Source organism: Uloborus diversus, chromosome 5 (genome assembly GCF_026930045.1).
Source record: "Uloborus diversus isolate 005 chromosome 5, Udiv.v.3.1, whole genome shotgun sequence".
Taxonomy (NCBI): Eukaryota; Metazoa; Arthropoda; class Arachnida; order Araneae; family Uloboridae; genus Uloborus; species Uloborus diversus.
This window is the reverse complement of record NC_072735.1, coordinates 99,798,756-99,822,054: the sequence shown is the minus strand read 5'-3', so window position 1 is coordinate 99,822,054 and position 23,299 is coordinate 99,798,756. Positions and strand designations below refer to the sequence as shown.

Genomic DNA, 23,299 nt, shown 5'->3' with positions numbered 1-23,299 from the left:
TATGAGTGCGACAGAGGGTGGTTTTTGAGATGATGAAACGCTGTTAATTTGAATGATTCTTTTGTTCAGGATTTATCGAAATAAAATTGAGATATTATTGAATTGTCGAGAGTGTCAAAAGACAGCATAAGAGACCTTAAACCAGTTGAAAAGATTTGCATTATATGTAATAAAAGCGAAAATAGTGTGATAAGTACAAAAAATGGTCGTAAAAAAATCAGAGCAGCTGCAAAATTGCGAAATGACATAGTTACTAAGCGTTTGAACGCGTTAAGTGAGGAAGAGTTGTGGTACTACTATATGAATAATGCTTGCTATAAGCAATACTGTCATAAGAAACCTCTTTTACAGCTTCAAAATGAGAAAGAAAAATCAAAAGATGAAGATGACGGCATCATTACTGCTCAGTCGAATGTGCAGGAAAGTTTGAGGAAATCTGGAAGGAAGCGTGCACGTTATCACAGTCCTCAAGCATTAGGTATTCCTCATCGATTACAATTGTGTATCATCTGTAGCCATGTATCACATAATCGCATTTGCGAGAAGTACAGAATAAGTGAGTATCCGAGAGCTAAGGAGTTTTTAAAAGCCACATTATACTTACAAAATGATGTTTTCACTCGCACTTGTGATTTGGAGGATGTATCAAGTGTTTTCGGCGCCGATCTTTTGTGCCATGACAATTGTATTTCTGGATATTTATTGAAGTACAAACGAAAACTTGAAGCAGATGACAAGAGTACACCTCCAGTTTCAGAAAAGGTGGCAGCCTTTTCGCTTATAGCTCATGACATCGAATCTGAACTGCATGAAACTTACAGAAACACACTCAGTTACATTCGACACAAGTTTAATATTCAAAATGATAGCCTCAAAATCAGTAACAAGGAGCTTAAATTAATGCTGTGTGATTACTTTCAAAATGACATTACTTTCGCCAAGCCTAAAGAGGCAAACAAGCCGATTATCTTTTTTTCTGTGAATCTTCACACAGAAGAAGTAGCAGATGTCCTTAGAAGCTGCAATCCTGTAACAGAATGCGCCATTCTACTAAGAGAGGCATTGCAGGGGCTAGATTTCTAGCTCAGCGATAAATTTGGTGATGGGCAAGGCCTTAAAAGATCTTGGACTAAAAGTAAAATACATGATGTTTTAATAAACATTTTCAGTACATTATTTGACATAGATCCAAACTCCATGAAAGAAGTTGACAATTAATAAGAAGAGAAGAAAAGAGGAAGTATTCTCAGAAGTGATATCTTAAGGCACAAGTGTTATTACAAATAATGTACTATAACATGCATCGTGGAACTAAAAAAACTCCTTTACATATGATGATGGGCGAAGCAATACATGAGAAATGCAAAAGTAAAACATTGATAACAAGCTTGAATCATCTCGACTTCAGTGTCGGCTACAGTGAGGTCACTCGTCACCACCCTAGTCTTGTACAATATGCTCTTAAACAGTCTCCTACTGCAGTGCCAATGCCTAGTCATTTTAAGACTGATTCATATACGGTTGGCGCTTTCGATAACTTTGACCACGAAGAATCTACTTAATCCGGTATAGGAGGCTCTCATGACACTGTGTGCATACTATTCCAAGATAAAATATCAGTTAAACTATGCTTATCGGAAACTGGCATCACATGAGGTTTGAAAGCAATTCAAGAACTACTTCCATGCCAGAAGATACAATTGTATTTCAAACCGGCAAAACGTCTTGATTTTCCAAGCGATTATGAAGTTTCCTCAGATTTGTTTAGAATGGATGAGGATGAGAAGAAATACGTAAATTCAGACAAGTTATCGCAGTTTTGAAGAATTACACAACCTCTTTTACACAGCTCTGATGTTATTGTTGATTACGAGCATTCATCATCTCACAGAATGATACAAATAGTTCAGGCTCCTTCGTATGACATGCAGAGCTCTTTCGTTATGAGCTATCTGAAAACTGTTACTGTTCAATGACCAAGGGCTAATGGTAAAACCACAAAAAAGTGCATTGTTAAAAGAGCTGGAAACATCTTATGGTAGCACCAGTGATGATACCTGTTTCAAGTCTGACGATAAAACCTGTTTTATAGTCGACGTCATGAACTCTGTACGAAAGGTTATGACAAATGAAAATAAAACCTTTGGTGGATCTGTTTCAGCTTTTTCGTCATACATCGGGAGCATCACCAAGAACTGTGGAAGAGTAGATTACATTTTTGACAGTTATTGCAAATTTTCTCCTAAAAAGTCTGAAAGGTTTCAAAGACTGCGAAAAGGGTCATCTGTAAATCTTTAGATGAACTTAGGTTATGGCTGTATCATCATGCGAAAAATATCGACACTGATAACTTGCCGCCTACTAGCAGAAGTGCTAAGGGCCACTTATTAAGATCATATTTTAACACATACCTACAACGACATTGTATTGACGATGTTGCTGTTGACTTAGATCCTTGTGAATTTGGTTTTGCAGTGGTAAATGATGATTTGATGCCAGAAAAGAACTTACAGAGATTTCCAACTGATTTTATTGGAGCATGTAATGGCTTGAAATGTGCCAAATCTTCCTGTACTTGTAGAGCAAATGAAGTAACCTGCTGCTCTTTCTCTAAGTGTAATAGTACGGGTTTGCAACCAACTTGTAACAACCCCTTTTAAATATAATTTTATCAAATGCAACAAAAAAATAAAAAAAATAGTTATTAAGTTATAGCAGTAGTAAAAATACATTGCTGTTTGCCTTAAAAACACTAATTGTAACTTACTGGCCAAATTTTCATTTTTGTTAGTTAAGTATTAACATAAATTTATGCTTATATGGGGACGAAAGTGTGCGCTCGCCATCTTTGATGACATCATAGCTAAAAAATGTACGAAATGGCAGATGTTCACATAAGCTATAAATACTTTTTAGGACACCTACTAAACATTTCTGAAGAAAAATTCTCTGTACTCAATCTTCCTATCGAAGTACTAAGCATTTATGACAGCGATCGGCCGCCATCTTTGATGACGTCATAGCAGGAGAAGTGACCAGGTAGTGGATGTCCACCCGAGTCCAAAATACTTTCTAGGACACTTACTAAACATTTTTGAAAAGAAATTCTCCCTACTCGAACTTTCCTACAGAAGTGCTGTCAGATCCTGGACTATTAAATGTGTTGAAATTATTTTGTTAATTTGAATTTAATTGGTGAATATTAAATCAATAGATTAATTTGTTAACATTCATGTGCTCAAGAATAATAATAAGGTATTTCTTTTTAGTGGAAAGGAAAAACCTCTTCAACAATTTTAATTTCTTTTACATTAATTTTGGGGGGAAAAAAAGGAAAAAATAGAACTGCCCTCTAAATAGCTTTAAATTATTGCTGTTTTGAAAAACAGCTGCTGTAATTGTGAAGTCGCCTTTAATGTAAACAGGGGTAGAAGTGACCGATTTGTCACACATAGGACATTTTCCACAAAAAATATAGGACACATTATATGAATAATTTTGCTATGAAAAACGAAATAATACATATCATATATTTTTAGTTGTTCTTATCAATGATTTTGTTTAAAAAAAAAAAAAAAAAACCTCAAACAAAATTATAACTTACATCTAAAATGACTTTCCTGTAGTTGAAAGAATGAATTTTTGAAAAAACAGTGTACTTTATATACTTAATAACTAAACAAAATTTGGACAAAGATAAATTTTACCTTTTCTTCCTCACTCATGACCCAAGTACTAATTCCACTGTTCTTTGATTTTAGATCTAAACTGAACCCCTTACCACTTGTATTAAGAACAAACAGTGCTTGAGAAGGATCCTTCTGACCTTTTTTAGAGTTTTACTTTATGCTTGAATGTTTTAGCATGCTGCCTCAATTGCGAAAATCCACTATTGCACTGGGGCACTGAACAGTTGCAAAAACGGCAAAAAGAGGTAAAATCCTCTTTTCCTTTAGTGCACCATGCACCAAAATTTGTACAATTAATGTCCTCCTGGTTCAATTACTCCACACGACATTTTGTTAAGTGATGCGATTTCGCCATTATAATTCCACTTATTACAACAAACTACATTTTAACATCATAAGGAACTAACATTCCACGATCCCAAAATTCCACAAAAAGAAAAGATTGCAAAAAGAATATTAGAATATTACACTGAGTACAAAAATATACCAACGCAAATGAAAACTATAATGGAAAACAAAAGAAACGGCTGTTGCCCCCCCCCCCCCAAACGCAAAATTCTAAAACCAACTTCAGACTTAGTTCTCGAAACTCCACCTACTATAGAGTGATGTCACACTTCCGTAGCAAATGAGAAATGAGAGCAGATGCTTGTTGTAGGATTTAGTCAGTTGCGTTTTTTAATTTAAAATTCAATGGGGCACGTACTTTCGGCGAAAAATCCGATATCAGAAAGTTTATTTGCTGTTCTTTTTTAAGAGAGATATATAGGATAAAAAACGGAAATATAAGACATTTTTGAAAAATATAGGAAATATAGGACGATTTTGATGCTTTTTTTGAAAATATAGGATATATAGGACTACTTCGACCCCTGTGTAAAGGAAAGAATCAAACTCCCATTTATGCAACAGTAAATCCACTCTTTAAATAACATTGGTATTACAATTAAACAATTTTCGAAGTTGGCGCAAAACGATAGACATCTAAGAATCTATTACAAATGGCAACACAGGAACAGCAGGAGGTGTTGTATAGTTTTTGAAAACTTTGTTAAGAAAACATATGTACTGAGCATTTACTGTTTTTATGCATATCACCTGAAACACATGTTTGTAGTTGAACATCCTTATCATTTGATCCCCCAAATTCTCGGATTGGATATAAATAGCCTACAACAAAAACAAAATAATCATAGCATCCCAAAAATGTTATCAAGTTCAAAAATACAAAACAAATAAATAATGTGGCAGGTTTAACTTCATTTAAGATAAAGATACTTAAAATGGTAAATAAAAATACCATTATATGATGAAAATGAAAATTTTATTTAAAAAAATCAAGAGCTTTCTTTAATATATTTCTTTGACAGACACTTTTTGAACATTATTTACAGTGTTTGCAATGAACCGAATGAAATATTAGACTTTTTATAAAGACATTATTTTAGTTTTTGAACTATCACAGCATTCAACAAGTTTTCTTCTTCCAGAGTAGCGCCGTCGTCAGAAAGTTCTTTAGGTGGAAAAGCAGTCATCAACGAGAACACAGAAGCGCTATATTCAGGTCGAGCTCTAACAGAATCGTTAAGAGTACAACTTCTTGAAAACAAATTATCTATTAGACATATTTGGAAAAATTTAAAAAAAAAATCTTAAAAACAAATATTCCTTTTTAAATATTTTAATAAGTCCAAAGAATTTGCTTTGTTATATTTCACTAATTTTTTCTAATAAACCAGATTTACTTATATAGTTTTATTTGTTTATGGTCTCTATCGCTTTAATTTCATTTGTATAGTTTGTCAATGTACTTAAATTTCCAGTGTATGGATTAAGCTTTTGTCTTTTGGGAATTCTTAAAAGATCCCTATTCCAAAACAATATGCAATAAAATTATAAAACATACAATTCAGACATTTCTATAAAATCAACTAACTGATCAGAAGAGTGCTCAAAAATCATTGCAAAAATTTTAAAACAAAGAAATTAAAGGATACTGCACCAAGAACCTTCTAACATCACCTATAGTATGTGCAGGGTTTGCTTGCATAGTCAATCTAGAAATAATATAAATTATATCTCAAAATATTGTGTGCTACATTTTACTTAAAAAATAATAATAGTAGAAAAAAATATTTTACCTAGAGCCATCAGCTAATCTAATCTGGACATTTGCTACTGGCTTTGAATCGTCAACATTTAAACTTTTTTGAGCCTCTGCTACATTCTCCTCAGTTGATCCTGATGGTTTTGGAGCGGCAACAGGGGGTGTTGCACTGGAAATATAGATCAAATATAGGAGGCAAATTTAATAACTTTACAAAATTTTTATTTATTTTTTTAAATTCATCCCAGAAAAATTACAATTTAACTATATATCACAAGATCAAATCAGGGTTTTACTATAGGATTCACTAATATACAGTTTGATATGTAATTATTGGCAAAAGACAAAAAACAATAAAATTTAGCTACCAATGCAAGAAAATGCGACGCTGTAGGCAACTTCAATGCAACTGGTAAGTTATCAAAGAGGAAAATTTCGATTTCAAGTCAAATTCTTTGCATTTTATTTCATGTATTCGATTAGAAAGTAACTATGCCTTGCATATAGGTGTGCCAACAATATGTGCTGATGGTAGAGTTCGAGAACAGATGTTTAATTGGGCTTAAATCCCACTGGTAAAACACTCGACAGCTGGATATGTGAACTAGGGTTGCACAAAGCATCAAGAAGCAGATGAGTCCTATGACAGAATGTGAGGACCAATTGTCAGAGTAGTACTCAGAGCAGAGTCCCAGGTGCACCATCATCGATCCTATGTGCAACTGGTGCTTCGGTAATTGCCATGACCTTTACTATGTGGCTCCGAAAAAGGGGGCTGTTCTCACAACACCACTTGCTGTGACTACCATGGCCGCCCATATAGGGGAGGCTCGAGCATCCCTTTCGAAATTAGAAATTCCTTGCTTTTAGTACTTTTTTCTTTTTAAAAATGTAAAAAACATTTCTGATCCAGTCATTAAGGAATAAGTTATTAAAAATTTCAAATTTTAATGAATTTAATCTGTCCTGAAATCGGTTTCCATGGGGAAACTACCTAGTTAAACCAAGGGGAAAATGTCTGAGCCCCTCCTTACAATTTTGCATATGGGCGCCTTTGGCGACTACTACTGACTTCTGTACACAAACAAGCTTATTTGTTGTATTGCCAGGACTTGAGTAAAACTGTTTTCACAGATGAGTCCCACTTTGATTTGTGCCTGGATGAACTCAAAAATTGAAATTATCAATGAAACAGGCTGCTAAGGACGCAGGAGTGCCTGTTTTTTTCCACGCCGAGAAAAAACCACCTCAGACAAAATATAATTTTGTCCATTTTGCCCACTTTTTTCAGTACATTAAAATTTCTAAATTAAAAAGGCTGAACAAAACAATGATTAACAAATATGTTGCTTCTTTTCATTTAAGGAATATTTTTTAAAGATTAATTTTAATATTATATAGAGAATACTTAAAGTGAAAATGGGAGAAAGAACTGAAGCTTTTTTATGATAAGATGTTAATAATATAAAAATGAATTATTGATATTCAGTTAAAATGCATTGAAAAAATAATTATAAATAATGTGTATTTTCTGTGAAGATTAATATCTTCATCTGTCCAATATAATGCATTTATAAATTTAAAACAAGAGACAAAAAGTCATGAAGTTTTATGTCTAGAACTGAAAGTCATAAAATTAATTAACAAGTTGGTGTTGTGAAAGAAAATGTTATAGTGTGCCTCTGATAAAGGTTGTTATTGCTGCACAGATAAGTGGGAATGCTTTTGCAAAACTTCTACAAAAGCAACCCAACTCCACTCGATTCCAAATACCCTTCCCCAATTACCCCAAGAGGGAATACAGGAATATTATCAAGGTCAAGCATCAAATAAAAAATACAATGATACAGACATTTACAATTTTTACATTGGATTGCATTATGATTCATAAACACTAATGCAAGATTGATTTTAATTAATAAAGTTATTAATCTTGCTTAATTTCAAATGTTTGAACTATGAGAAATTAAACTTTTCTTTTAATATGAAATAATACTGTAGTACAATTATGTTCAACTGCTTCATTTTGTTGAACATCTCGATTACTTTTACAGTAAAAAATATATACAGTCATTTCATTTTAATTATGTGATATAAAAATGGAATATGTATTAATAGTTTATATTTAACTTTTAATAAATATTCCAATAAAATTATAATTCATTTGAGCTATGTAATAATTCTAGTGCATAATGCATCATAGTAACAATTTTACATGTTTAACAAAGGAAAATCAATGGATTTTCATTTGGTCCAATTTTTTCTGGCATCCCGAACATTTCACAAAAAAAAGTGGACAAAATACTTACCTTGTACAGAAAGAAGTCTATGCCTAAAATAACTGATTAGCAAAAAAAGTCAAACGATGAATAGTTTGAAAAACCCACTTAATTCAATAAAAAATGTTTCAATTAATATTTTGCAATGATTCTACATAAGATTACTTCATTATTATCTCCACTGATTTTTCATTTCACATGACATTAATTAAAACAGATTGTGACATCTACCTACCTTCCTAATCTAAAACCCGTACCAGCAAAAGCATGAACAGTTGGTTTCTTAGGAATGTAATCTTCATGACTGTGATCTTCAATTTTCAGAGGAACTTCTTCACTTCTAGTTCTACGCCTCAACTCCATTGGAATTTCTCTGCAACAATCATGAATACAATGTCAAAAGTTGTGGTTAAGCTTTTGAATCAGAATAGAACAGTCAATATAATTTAAGATGATTTAGAACAATAGAAATGGCTTGTGTGGCCCCTGGTTATTCATTGTTAAATAAATTAAATTATAATAATGAATTGAACATAGTTTAGTTTTCTGACTATTCATAACATGATCCTATTTTGTTGCTTGTTTAATTATTTATGTATTTGCCTCATAAAACTGCACATACTGTGCATGGAAAATGAAAATATCTGATGGCAATCAGGTACCTGAATGACAGGAAGCACCAGAGTTCCCCTCAAAGTATTTTTACAATAAAATCAAAATTCTTCATTTTGATCATTGGCTGTAAGATCAAAGTTGCCATTCAACTTAGTTATGACCCTGATCTACGTTTTTTGACAGCTTGTCTGAATTCTAAATCAGACCTTCCTAACTTGTAACAGATATTCATTTTAACATCCATCTAGTTGTTGACATCTAGACCGTGGTACACCATCATGCATTTAATTTTTATTCGGTCATTGAATAAGATGCAAGAAACACAAGGATTAACTCAGGCAGACATTGATACGGGGGGGGGGGGGGGGGAGTCAAACTGACTCCTTCCGACTTTCTAGGATTTAATCTAGTGTTAACATTGCTGTACAACAAAGAACATTCTAGGGGATAGAATAAGTGGTTTTTTAAAGCATTTTTACAAGTTCTTCACTTTTTAAAAATGTAATACAGAAAATAAATTTTTTAAACTGTGAGAGAGAGAGGGAAATCCTTTTTTATAGCAATTTTTGCATACTATGCACATCTTACCAGCAAATGTGAGCTGGAATAAAAAGGAAATAAGCTATGAGATTCATTCACATTTCGACAATTATATTATAAAAAATAAAAAAATAAAATAAAATAAAAAATTAAAGCTTAATCAAAAATATCAAATATAAAGTTAATCATTTACTTATAATAATTATCCTTAAGAATCCTTATTAATTAACGTACTCCTTTCTTTTTTACCGCAGGTAGAAAATGTTCTAAAAATGTTATCTTATTCACTCTTTCCAATGAAACCAAAATTGAGACAAGTGGATAATTATTTCATGAAGAAAAATCCATTTTTGGGTCAAAAGATAAAACTTCACATTAAAAAAAGCACTAATCACAATTTTTTTCCCCAAGAGCTTATAAACCTTCCCAGCTGAAAATTTAAACCTGATTGGTGGGGTAATTTCCGAGTTACTTTGAACATACAAATTTGGAGTTTGTTGTATCTATACAGTCGGACCTCGATTTAACGAATTCAATGGGACCGACACTTTTATGCATTATATCTAGGTTATTCGTAATATTGGGTTGCAAAAAAAGCAGGGCTGCAGAGTGGAAGAAAATATGCCAACACCAACTCCAAGATTTTGAAACGCCTAACTCTGGCTCCAACTCCGCCTTTTTTATTTATTCTTATTTTTCCACCCCCCCCCCTTATAGGGAGGGGAAAAAACCCCCAAACAGAGATTGAAATATTAATTCCTTTTAATGAAATTTCCGCGTTGTATTTTATTATAAACCTAAGATGGGTACAACGTTAGAAATTCAATTTGAAAATCAAATTATCCAATAATTGCGATTTCTAAAATTAGATAACTTAAAAATCCCATTTAAAATAAAAAATAAAATAAAAAATATTAATTTGCTCTCCTTTAATGTTTAACAAATAGATGTTGATCAAATCCTATTCTTTTAATTTTTGAAAACTTTTTTGCTAAGTCAGAAAACTTTTTTTGAGAGGGGCAGTTCCCCCCCCCTCCTGGGGGACACCCATCTGGTGAATGACACCTCAAATTAAATTCAGAGTTCATAAAAATTGAAATACTTTAATTCTAAAAAATTTCCACGATAATAAATCTTAAATTTCATCTTAAAAATTTCAACAAAAATGTTTCACTATATTGTGGAAAGAGGTCGGGTACATGTACATCTGGAGTAAATTTTACGCAAAATGCAGCGGTATACTGCCGTGTGCAAGTAAAGGGCAGTAACTGCAAATTTTTCATTTTGCACTTTTTTGCATTTCTGTCATCTATTGTACGTTATCTTTATTGTACAAGCTCGTTTATTTGGTTTCCGTTGGGAAAAAAGGCGCAAAAAGATGTCTAATTCTAAAATTTTTCTAATGCTAATATTGAATCCAAAACGCTCTCTTCAAATATCTCGAAAATTCATTTCTGCAGATACTGCCGTTTACCTGCACACGGCAGTATACAGCTTTGTATGAACAGCTTTTACTATACCTGCATTTCTTGGCTCAATTTTTTATTTCAATTTTACTGGCAACTTCAGAATTAACCTTAATATGAAGATTTTAGGATTAACTACAATTACTGAGTGTTGTAACGAATAAATCATGTACTAATTCTATTTTGCATCTTTTTTGGATTTTTAAAAAAAGGCTTTGGATTAAAAAAAAACATTTATCTTTTAAGGGATCTTTTGTATTTGCGCTTTCGTGCCAACACTCATTTGAATTTTCCAAGCACTCTCAGAAGTTTCCCGTCTTGCTCAAGCAATACATACATTCCTTTTACTATTTTATAACTGAGATCGAGGTCAAAAAATATATTATTATTTTTATTTGAAAGTGATTAGAAAATTTTAGGCAACAAAACTGTTTGTTGACAGTTGCTATCAGTTAAATAAAGTTAGAAAATAAGCAAACTAGTAGACGGCGTAGGTAGCTGTTACAGAAAGTTCGATAACAATCAAGTCAGCTGGTTATCACAATGACAGTTATTTTCTTATTAGTAGGCTTTTATACATGTAATAAATTTAATTGGTAGTCAGTTTTTTTTTAAATGTAGAGAGAGTCTGGAAATTGTAGATGAAAAAGAAACCCAGAGTCTGAGTTTTGCATGTTTCCAAACGACTCCGACTCCAATCCTTGAAAAAGTACATAAAAATTGCACTTATCTAAAAGTCTTAATATGCAACTGCACAAACATATTCATAATTAGAAGGTATACTCGTTTTATTCAACATTCCATGACTTATTACACACTAGTTAATTTGAAATTTTCAAGTACTGAGTAAATAATACAGGTTTGGCAATTACCTGCCTCGAAGTAGTTCTATTTCAACTTCATGGAGAGAAGAAAATACTGTGTCATTTACAGCCTGCTGCATGAGAGATGTTTTTAGTTTCCAGGTCATGTAAAGTATTAGAAAAATAAGTTTTAATGGGAGTTCAATTATCTATCGCTTTCTGCATCAGAATTGCTATTTATTAAATGCCTCCTCACCCGTCAAAAACTGCCGATTCCAAAAAAAAAAAAGTTTTTCTGCTTCAGATAAGATTGATACATCATTTGGTAAACAATCCAATATTTCTAACAAATATTTTTTTAAAAAAAGAAAATTCTGGTTGTTAAAATAATTTGTTAATTCAGGGTTTATTATTTGGTTAATAGGGGTTTATTAACCAAATAGGGGTTATTTCTGTTGGGGATAAAAAAAATTTGCTAAATCGCGAAATTCATTAAATCGAGGTTCGTTAAATCGGGGCCCGACTGTATAGTAATCTGACACTTTTATAACAGGCTCACTTGTAACACAATGGAAATTTTTAAACTAGATTCCATAGAACAAAAAAAAACTCATTACTATATGCATCAACAGCAGAACGGTACTGTGGTATAAATACCTCATGGTACATAAATATATTATACATGGGACGGGGGGGGGGAGGTAAAGCTATACATAGCTCTACAAATTTGTCACTTTTATAACATTTAAATCAGAAATTGAAAATTCCACAATAAAAAATAATAAAACTATCAGTAAACAGTATTAAGCTGTGGTTGGAGGAAAGCAAATTAAAATCTTACCCTTTACGTATAGAGTTGAGAAATTCCCTATTCTGTGGATCAAGATAGTCTCTAAGCTCACCATCATTTACTGTGAATCCAGTTCGCCACAATCGTAGACAAACATCAGGACTTTCTGAAGGACCATCATCATCGGCAGGATTTTCAACAGCTTCACTTGTATCCATTGTTGATCCCAAGACATTCCCAGCACCCCGAAAAGCTTTCAACTTAGCAGTACTATGACCGCTTTCAGAGGAATCAACAGCTTCAGCTCCAAAACTGAATCGAATATGAGTATTTATTAGGCAATAACAGAAGTTTTACCTAAGTTACATTTTAAATAGGCGACATTAGAAATTTTAAGATATAAATTAATTTTGTGTGTGGAAAACTCTTAAAATGTTAAATAATTTTTAAAAATAATCCAGCTTTTAACATACAACTTCTAAAACGTATTTCTTGTCAAAAAATTCTTACCAAAGTTTTTCACACAAACAGTAAGGTTCTAAGATTATACAAGATAGTATTACATTTACAACATATGCCCAGCTTCAAGTCTTGATTTTACAATTGATTCTGAACAAAGGTACTTTTTAGGTGACAAGTAGACACTTTGTACCTACAACTGAAAAATCTGTCAGAACAAATGCATGCTATTTTCATAGCAGATTTTTGTGCTTTACTATGTTGGATTTACTTCATTTTTTTACAGTAGAACCGCAATAACTCACCACCCTAAAAGAACATGAAAAAAATCGAGCTAATAAGGTTGTCAATTTTACGAGGTTTATTGATTTCAAATCTTAAAATGTTTTCTGTATCGTTTACTTCCTTTTCATCTACATTATAAAAAATTCTAGTAAATGAATTTTCTTTTTTTATTTAAAAGTACATCATAAAATAAAGTATCAATTTGAATATTTGCCTTTTTAGTCAAGTTAAACAGAAAAGTCCTGCTCACACACGATAGAAAAACTTGCATCCTGGCTTGATGTCTTCTTTTTCATGAGGACTCCCCTGAGCACATTTCTCCTAAGCATTCCTAGTTTTAGGAGTGTACCAACAGCAGAGGTCGCTGACTGCCAAAGGTACAAGCGGGAATTCTCGAAATGAACTCTTTCTAGAAAAGAATTGATTGACTGACCAAGAAACCCAACGTAAAGTTCTCAGAAATCGTCAGTGTGAAAGAGTATCAGTAGCAAAAAGTGAACTAGAGCAGCAACTGAAGGTCGACTTATAGGGGTTCTTGTAAATGTATGTCAAGTTTGAAAGGTTTTCACCCATTGAAATTAATTGCCAAAATAATTTCATCAATTTAAAAAGGGCTTTTAAGCTTTGGGTAGCTCTGTATTATTGTAACCAGTATACGTCTTGCCTATTTGTCTGCACTCTATTTCCATGAACTGTCAGGCTGTCCAGAGTTGAAACAGGTATGATTGGATTCAAGACATTCAGAAAGAGCCATTCTTGCCAGTTTCCATCCCTTAAACCTTATTGAGCCAGAAATACTGATTAAAGTCGATACCATTGAAATTTAGGTTGGGGACAAATTTAAAGAGTTATCGGCAAATGTACTTAAGTGCATTATGCAGCTATTGAGCAGGTTCAGACCTTTGGTACAAAGGGTTAGGCAAATACATAGCCAAATGCAAAGCAGGTGCCTATCGAGCATATGGGGGTAGGGGGGTACAATAAACTAGGGGGTGCCACCCTTAGTTTATTTATTTACTGTTGATTGTACATTTCTGGAACATTAAATAAAAAAAGCAATATGCATAAAGACTTAAATTATTAACAGTTTGCAGATAAACAAAGTTACCTTCTGACAGCTTTAAACATTTCTTGAACTATTTCATTAGCAACTTTGCGCTTTCCAGGTCCCAAAATTTGCTGTCCACTACAATGAGAAAATAAATAAAAATTGAATCTTTCATGGGACTTTTTGTTTAAGTGTGAAATATTATTCTTATTTGCAACCAGTTTTAAACACAGATATAAGTAAAATAATTTTTAAAAAAACAAACAAACAACATAACCATGTAAAATAAAAAATACATAACCATATCAAAACAAAAGATAAAAACTGGACTGAATGTTATTTATTTACCTAATAATATCAATCAAACAAGATTTTTTTTTTTTTAATTCAGTTTTTCTCTTAAAAAAGTTGATAAATGAAATGGTGATGGCCACAACATATTAGCAATTATTGGGGTTTTGTAAAGGATTCACTTTGAAAGGATCACTGATACAAATTTGATTTTGATGAAGGGTTCGCTTTGCAGCTTAAATTTTGATGAAGATTGTGAAAGTATATTTTTGCAACCAGGAATAAAGTGAAATCCATTTTGTGACTCAAAAACCGGCATAAACTGACCTCTACAATTAGTACAAATCCAGAAAGAGTCAGCAGTTGTAATGTGATCTGACAGTCCTTTAAAGCAGGTAGAAAAGAATTTAAAGCAAAAAGGTATATACCTTAAACTATTACATGTTGAGCATGAAGCTAATTATGGATTAATGATTTAACAATGTAGTAAAGGGGTAAATAAGTAAGTTTTCAAGTTTACAGGTAAAATTAAGAAACTGTTTTTTCTCTTCAAAATATGTCCAAAGGTTACATTCAAGCTCAGGATTATAGGATGAACTTATTTTACAAATTGTGAACTCTACTAACTTGATTGAAGTAGATAATTATTTTTAATTCTAATACTTTCAGGCAGTCCTGTCAGTTTGAATTTTTCCAGGCATGAGGAGTTAAAGGGCATATACTCAATGCAAATTATACCAAAAAACAGCAAAAACCATGCTCACTTACATGTAACAGTATTGATATCTCTAGGCTATTTGCTAACAGATAAGCATATTTGGGATTTCTCTAAATGATGGGCCTGCTTTTAGCATTTGATCATTAACTTTTCAAAGAAACTAATCAGTTGACTCTAGGAAATGTATCAACTCATTCTGATATAGTTACATCCTCTTCAAACAGACACAAGTGAAGAAAGCAAATCTCAAAAAATATAGATCATTTTTCTACATGGCTATGCATGTAAGTTACATGTTTCTATCAGTCATACTATATTATTTGTTACATTTTCAAGAAACTATTTTTTACACTATTTCACTTTAACTTGTGCTGTATCTTTGGTAATGGAGCATGCGATATTAATTATTGAACAACTGATCAGCTTCTGTATTGAGAAAAGAATAAATGAATTTAGTCTATATTTGCCTTCGATCTGATCCACCAGCATAAAAAGCTTGACCCTCTTCTTCTTCATCATCAGGCTGCTCATTCATTAAACTTGCAAAAGTGTGTATCCTGAGACAAACAAAAATCAGATAAGAATATGAAAAACAATATATAAGCATTGCATGTTCACAATCAGTACAAAAGTAAATAAATAAATAAATAATGAAATAAAAGAAAAAAACCTTGGCTAAATTCAAACATAACTCATTAAAATAAACTTTTATTTAGGCAAGCTTAATATCAGTAAACAATAGGATAATTTTAAACTAAATTATCAGAAGGGAGCAATAAATGACTTTTTAGTACTTATGTATTTCTTCGTCGACTATTTTTGACAAAACCAAAAATTCACCAAACATGAGATAGACCACTGATTCTCAACTTGTGGTCTGGGGACCAATAGTGCTCAATGAGCAATTTTTATCTAGTCCACGAACAGCAAGTGAAAACTAATCTACATTTTTATAGTTGTAATTGACTTTATGAAAGAAAACTTTTAAATTCATCCATCATTTCAACTAATATAATTATCATGGAAATGAAAATATTATTCAATCGTATGTGGCGAGCTTAGGATAACGTTAGAGTATCAAGTGGTCCTCAGTACAGGCCTGTCATTTCGAATTTTTCCAGGGGGCAAAGGATATATAGGCTTGCAGCAACCCACTGCCAGACGCTGCGAGGAGAAGCCAAGTCCAGCGAACTGCTACAATTCTACCGCCAGTTGGCGACGAAGAAAAAAAGACAAACCCAAGTTTAAACATGGGAAGAAAATGATTTAGAGTCAGTGCATTCTGAGATGTGATCCCTATCAACTGCTCAACTGCTGTGTGCTAGTGAAGGTGTGGGCCATGTTTAGATTTTACAAGCTTTATTTTAAGCTTTTTTACTGGTGTTTTAGAATTAAGAATGTTTTAATAAATTGTTTTATTTTACCTTGCTATTTTATATTCAGAGTGTAACAAACTGGTGACCCAGACAGAAGCTAATTGAGAAATATGATATAGATTTGGAATTCTTACTAAAGAGGTACATATGCGATTGAGATTCTTTTTTATTTCATTCTCTGTGGTTGGTCAACCTGTTTGGTAATATTAGAGGAAATGCAGGAATTTAGCAAGTGTTGTGTTAACTTCTGGTGCTGTTTGTCTTGTTTTGCTTTAGGATATCCCTCGTGCTCAAAAAACTTTCCTAATAGCATTTAGTTAAGATAGAGTTTGGTCGCATAAATTAGTTAACATGAGTGTTGTAGACAACAATAGTGTCAGCGAAATGACGCAAATATCTCATTTAGCAGTGAAGATTCCACCAATATGGAAAACTGGAATTAAGTTGTGGTTTATTCAGGTTGAAAGTAATTTTTAACTCGCAAAAATCATGAATGACACAACTAAATATAACTACATCAGGGGTCTGGCCAGAGCAAATTTGGGTCCGTTAACGAACCCTTCACAAAAATCCGATCAACCAAAACGGACCTTTCACAAAAATCTGATCAACCAAAACGGACCCTTCACAAAATTCTGATAAACAAAAACGGATCTTTCACAAATTGTTTATTGAAAGAGCAAATCTCAAATTAAAATAATACAGCATATTTCCTGTATAAAAACGATAATGGTTGGAACCTTTTTTAAAGTTAAATTAGAGGAATCAACTTATACAAAATCAGCTAATTTCGCAAAAGAAAAAAAAATCGGCACTCTTGTGATGTTCCTGCAAGCCATAAATAATTACTACGGCCAAATAAATATAATGCCTGTTGGTTTCTTTGAAAGAAATTAACAGCTGAAAGTCAGTTTGGTTTATAATTTTGCTTGTTTGTTTTATGCAGCGGTGTTGTTGTAAACTTCTTTGAAAAAGCGTCAACATTCTCTGAATAGGCGTAGTAAGCACTTTTCTCCCCACTCATGATTTAATAATCAATAATATACAGCGAAATGAACTTAGAACTGCAAAGGGTAGTAGGGGGGGGGGATGTGATCGCTTCGGATAGAGTTTCGGAAATTCAAACTAATCACCACTTAGCGTCAGCGTCTAGCGGTGCGATGTTTAACTGTTTATCGCCACTTAGCGTCTGGCGGTGCAATGTTAAACTGTTATTTTGGGAGAAAGTTATATGGGTTTGATTGTTCGATGCTAAAAAGGATAATTAACTTAAAATAAACTCTTTTATTTACCATTTTTTTCTATGGATGCTTACATTTTGAAAAACGAAATCTTTTTACATTTGATATGAGAATCATATTTCATTCTTTTTTTTAGCTAACTTCACTTTATTTGGATGCAAATAAATGAAAAGGGTTCTTTACTTTTGTAACAAAGCTTATTTCAGGTTTTTAAAGCGGAATTCCATTTTCTTTTATGAGTCAATAATTAAAATGCTGAATCGATCGTTTATTTTTTATTTTAATTATTTATTATTATTATTATTTTTGCTTCACCTGTGTCCAGAGATTAATGATATGTTTATCATAGGGCTCTAAAATGCAATTCTAAAATAATTTTATCCAAAATACTTATTTTACAAGCCGTTTTTATACTTTTGATGCCTTCACTATGAGGACTGCAATCTCTTTGCATCCGCTATGGGAATCTGATTTTTCGCATTTTCAATGTTTAGTACGCTTAGTTAAGAAGTAAACAAATAAAATATTTTTTTTTATTTTTGTAAAAATCACGGAATTTATAAGTTTTAAACGAAACTCTGTGCTCTTAAACAGTGTCTTGCGTTAAAAATTTAAATGCTGAACCCCTGACTGAATTTTTTTTTCTTACAGTTGTTTTAAATACTATACAAATAACATTTCTAGTATAATTTAACATGATGTAGAATGGTAGATAAATATTGATACTTGAGGGGTGCCAACTCTCCCAGTGAGCGATGCCTCTCCCCCCCCCCCCCAAATACTAGAAAAGTACTAAAGAATGATATTCTCAACAGAAAAGAGGGAAAACACTCAACTTTAAGTGTCAATGATGCAGTTTCCACCATCTCAAGAGTCGAAACTTTCGTTTTTTCAAAAAAAAAAAAAAAATTTTTTTTTGCAAAATTATTTGACTTTTCACAAAATTATTTGATTTTTCACAAAATTATTTGATTTTTCACAAAAAACGGACCCTGTGAAAAAATCCTGGACAGACCCCTGTACATTGTTGAAGCTATTGATCCAGAAACTTTATTGGTCATACCAGATATTTTGTTTGCACCGTCGGCAGTAGATAAATATGTTGCATTAAAATCTCGTTAATAGCGGAATATTCCAAGTCCGAGGGGGAACAGATTGCCAATTGGTCTCAGGCCTGCATTTAAGAGATGACAAACCATCTTATCTGCTGTGAAAGATGTGAGAATTGAGGGGTGCAAATGTTACCGCTAATGTTATAAAAAACTTGTGGCTTCAAAAACTACTGTCGGAAATGCATGCTATTTTAGCAATCAGCTCAGAGACGTTGGACAAGTTGACTGAAAGGGCAGATAGGATTGCAGAGGTGCGTGCTGTCTCATCGGACAATGGTATTTTTGGTGTTGGACAATTGGCTGTGCGGTACAGTGTGGTGTACAGCAGAGGAGGATTTTTGCAAGCTACGAAATGAGGTCACGGCTTTGAGCAAATGGATGGAACGACTAACTAATGGGGGGAAACAAGACTCTTTTACTGGAGGAGCTCCTTACAGGTGCGTGTTCTGTCGCGGGAGAATTATAACAGCAATGAGAATTATTGTTTCTACCATGCACGATTTGGGAATAAGGCACGAAAATGCCAATCCCCTTGTTCTGATGCTGGTTGCAGGCAGGGAAACTTGCAGCTGCTGATTGAAGTATTTCAATGACAGTCGCTCAATCGCCTCGTTTGCATGTCTGTGATAGAAAGTACAATTATAAGTTACTTATTGATTGGGGTAGCAATGTATCCTGCTTGCCTCCTCCAAGTAATTGGAAAATCTGCAAACTTGATTTTCTCCAACTAAATAGCTGCTAATAATTCAAAAATTTACTATTATGGATCTAAAATAATTAACTTAGATTTGGGCCTGAAGAGAGTTTTCATTTGGAAATTTTTAATTGCTAACCTTCCTGTTCCTATATAGGGGCCGATTTTTTGCAACATTTTGATCTTTTAATAGACCTTAAGGCTGCTCTTCAGTGGGGAAGAAAAACGATCTCGCTTGAAAATGGGCCTTTTCTTTAAACGAAAGCAGTGTACATCAGTGAAATGATTGACACTTCAACAGCCAATAGAACGAACGGTGACCGATGAAAGTGTGGATCATGTGACCTGTCACATTTTGCAGGGGGACAGACCGGACGCTCCCCCTGCTGTGCAAGTCAAGGGAGGTATAGCTGTCGGCGAAATGAAACCGCAGCTTTTTACAGACCCTTCCAAGGAAATTCTAGTTCTTTCCCTCTTGAGTCTTGACTACATAAGTAAAAGAAAAATAACTCAATGTAAAAGGCGCGAAATTTTACATTGCCGCGCATTTTGCAATCCTACTTGTGATATTATTTATTTGTATTCGCGCTAAAATTAATTTTGAAACAAAGATTTTTTCCCCCATTAATACGGTTTCAGATCTCATCTAGGAAAAATTAACGAATGAATGAATATTTGCAATAAATAAATTCATAAATTCGTTTTATTTTTAGAAAAATGTTCGTTATTGAAAATTGATGATTTCAAAAAAGGAAGGAAAAAAAAAGATAGCCTGCATGACCACACTGAATTTTAACGAAATGAACTCCAAATTCTAACCAAAAAATATTCTTTAAAAATGGATGATCCTACTTAATATATTTGAAAAATCGAGTGCCGAATAAAACTGGGGACTAACTAGTTATCGGTTGGCGAAATTTTTTCGCTTCCTCTGCCTGTTTGCCACTCTCCCCAACCCCATCCGAGTTGCCAGAAAACATTCTTCTTAAAAATGAAACTACCTAGATCCTCTTTGCATAGTTAATACTTGATTGTACAATAAACATTAGTGCCACTAATTAGTTACATTAACCTTTATTTGAACTGATAATTTTAGTGCTAAACTAAATACTACTTTGTTGGTTAGTTACCTGTTTTACAAATGCAGTGGCGAATAGATAAAAATGTGGCTACTATAATTGCCTTTTCTCACCACTGGTGACCAGAAAATTCCTCTAATCTTTATCTTTGAATCCTTTTCTTTTTGAAAAAATATTTATTTATTTATCTAATTTTATATGTAGATGAGAAGGCTACGATAGCATTTCTCAAGGGGTTGTTATGGTGAAAGTTCTTTCAAATTGAGCATAACAACGGCAAAGTCGCGGACGGCTACGGATAAGGATTTCCTGAATTTGAAAAATTAAAGATTTTTCTGTGATCTTTGTTTGTATGCAGGGGTGCTCACCCTGCTCCAAGCTCAAAGGCAAAAATCACCCCTTCACCCACTCTCAATGTTTGCAAACTATCTTACTCTGAAATTTTGAAATAAAGCTAAACCTAGCACTTTAAGAGTTTCAGATTCCCAGTTACTAAATTCGGCAAAATACATGAGGTATTACATACACTATATGACCAAAAGTGTTGGGACACTTTCAAAAATTCACAATTTTACGGATTTCTCGAGAAATAAAAGATCAATTGCTCTCTGCTCTGTAATTTTTTTTCTCATGAAAAGTATACTCCAGACGTCAAATCCAATAACAATTAAGTCTGCTATTCATTTAGGGGGACCAGCAACAAATAATCCGTTCTTATCATGAATCACTCTGTAACGATGGCAGGAAAGTGTTGCCAGTTTGCTAACAATCCCTTACCATTCGTCACCTATCCTAGAATTATAGAAATTCGGCTCATTAGATCGCTGATAACTTTTTAAAATTTAAAGAAATTGCGGTGGAATTTTTTTCATGGATTGTAGGATGTATCTGAGCTTTGAATTATGAACGTTATAAATTGCTATCTTTCGTGCATGCGCAGTGAAAAATTAATAGCATTAATTGTTCATATTTCATCAAATTTTCAATATTTTAACTTCAAATTTTATTATTATGTTTCTCTAAAATGCTGTCAAATATTCTAAAAGTTTAGTAACGTCTGACGAAATACTCTGCGTAATATGAGGCGAAAACCGTCAAAAATTTTTTTGCATTTTCGGAAGAAATGCTTATATTTCCATGGGTATAAGAGATATTTTCACAAAAATATAAAAATAAGTTTTTGATAGATTTTTAACTCATTTCTGAAAATTATAGCTTATTCCCAGCAATTTGCAATGAAAAATGATCAAAAAACTTTTTTCCTCAATTTGTTGTCGGTCCCCTAAATGAATAGCAGACTTAATTTTTATTGGAAAATGACAACTAGAGTATACATTTTATGTGAAACAAATTATAGAGCAATTGGTCTATTATTTCTCTAGAAATCCCTAAAAATGTGAATTTTTGAAAGTGTCCCAATGCTTTAGGTCATATAGTGTATATAGTGCTTCTACTTCAACACATTGAGTTTTTATTAAAATTTCCTAATAAGTCTTGTGAGTGTCTGATCCTCGTTAGTTGTCATAATAAATATTAAGGGTTGTCCTTTTTCTCAGGAGGCAGGAAAATATTACCTACATGTATATCTGCCTGAAAAAAAGAAAAAAAAAAACCCTCGAAATACTCAGGTGAAAAAAAATCTCCACGCCTCGCTCTGCCAGATTTTAAAGTTTTTATCGCTCTGCCTCGTTTTTATGCATCTTGCATTTAATGAATCAATAATAAAAAATAAAAAAAGGGCAAGAAACAGATTTGCAGGAAATACATAAAGTTAAAACAAAAATGAAAATGAACAGCTTACATTTAGGAAAGCAATTATAAGTGCAAGTAAGGGTTCACAATTTAAAAAGAAAAAAAAAATCAAGACAAACTTTTTCTTTTTAAGTTCTGTGTTACGCACTTCTGTGCCAAAAAATTATCGTATCGTGTCTTCAGTCACAGAATAAAATGAATGTTCTAATCAAATGATTATCAAGTAATTTTCATTCGTATAGAACAAAAATCTTTTTTGAGATCCCACATTTTCTATTCTATTGACTCCTAATTCCTAATAATATGTAAATACAGCGAGAGAAAGGATTTAGCTTCTTGTTTAGGAGAGGGAACCATTTCTATATTTAATTAACATGATCTTTACCGTAAGCATACTATTTACTCAGAAATACTCCCTATTTTCCCAAGCACTCTGTTTGGGGGCTATGCCATTTAATTTTCACGAAAATAAAATTTTCAAAATGCACTTTTAGACGAACTTTGGTAGTATTTGGAAGTAAGTAAGAGGTCCTGTGATCTTCCACCAGCAAATTTTTAAACTTGAAACGCCAAAAACACAATTTCAGGTTCTTCAATTATGTTAGGAAACGGGGAGTTCGGAAGCTTTCCCCGAAATTTTTCGAAATAGTCTAAAAACGCAGTCTTAGTGTGATGTTGGGGGGAGGCAAAATTTTCAAAGTGTTATAAACATGATTGTAGGCCATTTTTAGTAACGTTGGGGACATTCAGGTTTTTGAAATCAAAGTTCCAAAAATGCAATTTTAGACGACTTTTTTTTATGGTCAAAGAAGGACTTTTCAGAAACTCCCTTCCCGAAATTTTTTGAAATTAAAGCCATAAAAACGAAATTTAAGACGATCTTTAATGATGTTTTTTGAAGGGAGGGGGGGGGGTGCTTATGTGACCTGAAAACCTTTATGCCTGTAATTAATTT

General features: G+C 32.9%; 1 protein-coding gene across 1 annotated transcript in view; it reads right to left on the bottom strand.

The window, feature by feature from the left end:
• Positions 1-4,975: 4,975 nt before the first annotated feature.
• The window catches only part of LOC129221864 (NSFL1 cofactor p47-like), a 42,383-nt gene continuing 24,059 nt past the window's right edge, over positions 4,976-23,299 (bottom strand). The window contains exons 3-9 of the mRNA XM_054856219.1: positions 15,558-15,647; positions 14,142-14,219; positions 12,341-12,601; positions 8,311-8,448; positions 5,831-5,965; positions 5,687-5,746; positions 4,976-5,261 (exon numbers count right to left, since the gene is read on the bottom strand). Coding sequence (XP_054712194.1) covers positions 5,129-5,261; positions 5,687-5,746; positions 5,831-5,965; positions 8,311-8,448; positions 12,341-12,601; positions 14,142-14,219; positions 15,558-15,647 — 895 coding nt within the window. The 3' untranslated portion in view covers positions 4,976-5,128. The remainder of the gene's footprint in view (positions 5,262-5,686; positions 5,747-5,830; positions 5,966-8,310; positions 8,449-12,340; positions 12,602-14,141; positions 14,220-15,557; positions 15,648-23,299) is intronic.